The sequence below is a fragment of the Myotis davidii genome, unplaced genomic scaffold (genome assembly GCF_000327345.1).
Source record: "Myotis davidii unplaced genomic scaffold, ASM32734v1 scaffold117, whole genome shotgun sequence".
Classification (NCBI taxonomy): Eukaryota; Metazoa; Chordata; class Mammalia; order Chiroptera; family Vespertilionidae; genus Myotis; species Myotis davidii.
Genome location: NW_006288382.1, coordinates 28,051 through 32,703, shown reverse-complemented (window position 1 = coordinate 32,703; position 4,653 = coordinate 28,051). Strand labels below are relative to the sequence as shown.

General features: G+C 63.4%; 1 protein-coding gene across 1 annotated transcript in view; it reads left to right on the top strand.

Annotated features, from left to right (window-relative positions):
• The first annotated feature begins 704 nt into the window (after positions 1-704).
• The window catches only part of PROC (protein C, inactivator of coagulation factors Va and VIIIa), a 9,240-nt gene continuing 5,291 nt past the window's right edge, over positions 705-4,653 (top strand). The window contains exons 1-4 of the mRNA XM_006760237.2: positions 705-945; positions 1,045-1,118; positions 2,265-2,348; positions 3,768-3,934. Coding sequence (XP_006760300.1) covers positions 1,073-1,118; positions 2,265-2,348; positions 3,768-3,934 — 297 coding nt within the window. The 5' untranslated portion in view covers positions 705-945; positions 1,045-1,072. The remainder of the gene's footprint in view (positions 946-1,044; positions 1,119-2,264; positions 2,349-3,767; positions 3,935-4,653) is intronic.

Below are 4,653 nucleotides of genomic sequence, written 5' to 3'. Positions count from 1 at the left end.
ACCCTCCACCCCCCCCAGCTGGAGCCTGGCACCCTCCCCCTCCCACCTGGAGCCTGGTACCCCTCACCCCCCCTCCTCTGGTTTAAAGAAATGTCAGAACCAGCCTCAGTCAGTGGAAACAGAGCGGGGTGGGGATTAACAACAAAAAACAAATGTCGATGCCCAGACACTGGCTTCACATTCTTCTGGGCCCAGTGCTCAGTGTGGAAGGAGGGCTCTGAGGCCTCCTGGGCCCGGGGAGAGGATCTGAGTGACACTGGGACCCAGTGACTTCCCTGTGCAGCCACCAAAGGAAGGGGGTCGCGGTCCTCCAGGGAGGCGGCTGCAGGTGTCTGGTGAGTGCTCACAAGATGCGGCCAGCCAAAGCTCCCTCGGGCAGGCGGCGGCCAGGAGCTGATCCATTTCGCCTTCCAGAGTCTGTTCATCTCTCTCACCTGTTCACAAAGGGGCCACGGGTGCTAGAGAGAACTGGGTTCTATGCCAGGCTGCCACCTCCAGCTCCATGAATGCGGGCAAGGGACAGGGCTTCTGAGAGTCCTCCAGGCAGGTCATAGGGACGGCCAGCAGCTGTGGGGCAGTTACAGGGCGACTGCCGTTGCCTGGCACCCACGTGGCAGGGACCTGAGAGGCACTTCTTCCAGGTTTTGCATCACAAAACTCAGACGCCTGGCAGCATGGCCGTAAAATCAGCAGTTTCCTTTGTACAGGCCCCGGAAGCAGGGCCTCCAGCGTGGGCACCCCGTCGGTCGGTCGGTCGGGGAAGGCTGGCGTCACTGCCAGCGCTGCTCTGGGCGCACTGCAGTGTCTCTGGGTGAAATGTCACATCTGCAAACGGGGACACCGTCCCTCCTTCTGCGAGACCCAGGAGGCTAACCTACGTCCACATCTGTGCGCAGCGTCCAAGGGCCATCCCTCCCCCTTCCTGGTGGCACCGCTGGCGGCAAGGTGGGCTTCGGGCACAGGGCGCTGCTGAGCTGGGAACTAGTTTGTTTGTCTGTGGAGAGGGCGGCCGGGCACTGAGGGCCAACAGGCAAATATTTGCAGTTACGGATTAACCAGAGGCCAGGCTGTCATGGCGGCAGGAGGGCGGCCTTGCGGTCTCTCCACGGCCCACCCCAGTAAGTCCCCTTCCAGCAAGTCTGTGGGGTGGGCGGCAGGAGGGCGGCAGGCTGACGGAGAAGTCCCTGAGCCCGGTCGGAGGGGTGCCCGGAGCTTGGGGTAAAGGGAGATCAGGACCGGCACCGGCCAGGCCAGGGCGCTGGTTGGCAGTCCTCAGGGTGGGCGCCCAGTTCCACAGCCTTCTTCCCAGACGCTAAGTGGACATCAGCTGAGGGCCTGGGGGCCAGGCCCAGCGCCAGAGGCAGCATGGAGCCTGCACCCTCCACCCCCCGCCCCACCGGGGCCTCTGGTCTGAACAGATATCAGAACCAGCCTCAGGCGGTGGTGGTGGAATGGGCCTGGCAGGGGCAGCCTGGGCAGGGGCTTACCTCTGGGTCTCGGGGACAGGCAGGGTTCCCTGGCTTCCAGCGGGGCACCTAGTGGTTTGGGGCTTGGGCTTAAGTCCGAGCTCTGGCACCGCCGGATAGTGGGTTTTAATACGTTACTTCACTCCCCTGGGCCTCCGTGTCCTCCGTAAATGGAGTGACGCCACAGCCTGCGTCTGGGGTGGCTGTGAGCCTGCGTCTGGGGTACCTGAGACAGTACCAGCTAATGTTACCCAGCATTTGCGACGTGCAAACCATATTTTAAGAGCTTTATGTGAGTTCACTCACTTAAGTCTCACAATAACCCTATCAGGCAAAAGTACAGTTTTCTATCCATTTTACAAATGACGAAAATGAGGCGTGGCGCCATTCGGTCCCTGCCCAGTGTTGCTGCCCCGGCGCTGGGATGGCACCTGGAGGGCGCGGTCTGGCCTGGTGCCTGCCCTCTGACCGGACAGACGCTCGGAACACGCCGCTGGCGTCTGACAGGTGCTGGCGATGACTCGGCCCGGCGAGCGGCAGAGGCCCCACTCTGAACTTTCACCCCAGAAGAGGGAGGGCATGAGCGTTCTGGGGGTGCCTGCCACCGTCTGCTGTGCGGAGTCCCCTTCCCACTCCCCCTCTCCCCTCAGAGTAGGTGGCATGCCCTTAGCCCATGCGGACAGGCGTCAGGGGGCGTCTGCCTGGTGGCCCGGAGCCCCGCTTCTGCCTGACACCAGCACAGTGGGAACTGCAGAGCAGGGCTGGTGGGCTGTGGGCTCAGAAGTCCTCCTCAGACAGGTGTCAGCAGTTCCAGAATGTGGCGGCTGGCCAGCCTCTTCCTGCTCCTGGCCGGGGGAATTTCCAGCTCACCCGTCAGTCCTGGTAAGACCACTCCCCGCTCCCCAGGACCCCGCTGTGAGCCTTCAGCCACCCCCTGAGCGCAGGCGGATGAGAGGGCGGCTGAGCGGGCTGCGGGCAGAGTGCTGGGGCCCAGGGAGGCCCGGTCAGGGTACATCCTGGAGCTCCTTCCTCCACCTGGGCCGTGGTCACAGCGTCTCCTGAGCCTTCCCCCTTCACTCCCCACTCCCGCAGCTGGGAAAGCCCTAGGCCAGGCCGAGGGTATCAGTCACACCCCTCAGCCTGTCCTGAAACCCTGCCCCCCCCCCCCCCCCCCGCCCCATAGCCAACAGGAGGGCAGGAGGCTGGGGAGGCCTCAGGAAGATCGGGCATTTGTGCCTCTGTTTTTTGGTTTTGTTAATCCCCACCCCAGGATATTTTTTCCACTGATTTTTTAGAGAATGGAAGGGAGGGAGGGAATAGAGGGGGAGAGAGAGAGAGAGATCAATTGGCTCCTTCCCTCATGTGACCAGGAATCAAACCCGAGACCCTTTGGTGCACAGGCCGACACACTAACCACTGAACACACTGGCCAGGGCTTCATGCCTCCCTTGGAGCTGCTTCTCTGCCTAGGGGCCCTTCCTCCCCGCTCCCGCTGGCCTCGCCCTTCAGCTCCCGCCTACAGCCGCGCGGTCATCCGGTCATCCGGTCACCCGTCCAGACTCAACCCAGGCCCAGCTTCCTCTCCCGGCCTTTGCATTTTCTCCCCGGCTCCTCCTCTACACGCCCCAGCGCCCTGTGCCCAGACAGCCCCTCTCGGAGCCCAGAGGCAGGCAGTGGTCCTCACTGGGTGGGTTGTCACCCACGGGGAATGCGAGGGCGATGCCCGCAGACGTGGGGCCTGGACAGGGTTGCAGAGAACAGCGAGGCTGGTTTACCTTTGCCAGAGCACAGCCGCATGTGGCACGTGGCGCCAGGTGCTCGTTTCTGGACCAATTTACCCAACACAGAAAGTCAGCCTCACTTTGGAGGGAACACAGGTTCAGAGGGGAAGACGCTGGCTCAGGGTCACACCGACGCAGGCTGAGGTTCAAAGGAGGTCTGAATGGTCACCTCTCCTGTCCCCCAGCGTCCGGCCACCTCTGCAAGGGGGGAGCAGAGGAGGGGAGAGTCATGACCTGGAATCTTAAGTCCTTCCCAGGCTCATCCAGCTTGGGCCCCCACTCCAAAGTGAGCCCCCCAACCAGGCTCAGTGTTCTCCAGTGATGAGCACCCCCTCCCCCCAACCAGACTCAGTGTTCTCCAGTGGTGAGCGCCCACTCCCCCCCAACCAGACTCAGTGTTCTCCAGTGGTAAGCGCCCCCTCCCCCCAACCAGACTCAGTGTTCTCCAGTGATGAGCACCCCCTCCCCCCAACCAGACTCAGTGTTCTCCAGTGGTGAGCGCCCACTCCCCCCCAACCAGACTCAGTGTTCTCCAGTGGTGAGCGGGCCCACCAGGTGCTGCGGATACACAAGCGCGCCAACTCCTTCCTGGAGGAGCTGCGTGCCGGCAGCCTGGAGCGGGAGTGCATGGAGGAGATCTGCGACCTGGAGGAGGCCCAGGAGATTTTCCAAAATGTGGATGACACAGTGAGGATACCTGTGGACGGGCTGGGCGGTGGCTGGTGGCTGGGTGGGGCCTGGAGAAGCAGGATGGGCTGCCTGCGAGGCCTCCTGGGGGACTGGGGAGGCTGTGGGCACCGGCTCCTCCCCCACGCCGTGGGGGGCTGGGGGCTAGAATGAATAGTCTGCTGGAACTCTGCCGTTAGCTCCAGGAAGGACCTGGGGGAAGCCTTGGGCTGGGGGGCCCACACACGTGTCACCCTCCGCCAGGAGCCGCCACCTCTCTGTCTCCCATTTTCCTCCTTCCACCCACAAGCCTGCTGATCAGGACGTGTGACCTAACCCTGGTGTCTGTCCACATCTGCTGACTCTGCCTCAGAGGGAATAGAGGGGGAGGGTAGAACCTGCTGGCTCCGGGCTCCATGTCCTCTCTGGCCCCGGCCAGGTGGTGGCCCTGAGGTGGAAGGCGGACTTGGCTTTCTGACACAAGTCTCAGAACCCTCCACCCTGTGCGCCACCTGGAGGGGCGTCCCCTCCACGCTGGGGGGTGCACTTCCTGTCCAGGATTCCAGACCGAGGGCAGCTCTGGTCTGCTCCCTCCTTGCCCTCCGCTGCCTCTTTTCCCAAACGGCAGGCTGCAGGCCCTCACGTCCCATGGCCCCCCTCCCCCTCAGGCCTCTGGGCAGCAGTGCCCAGGGGGGTGTGCTGGGCAGCAGCAGCGCTGGGGTGGGGGTGGGGAGTGGGGG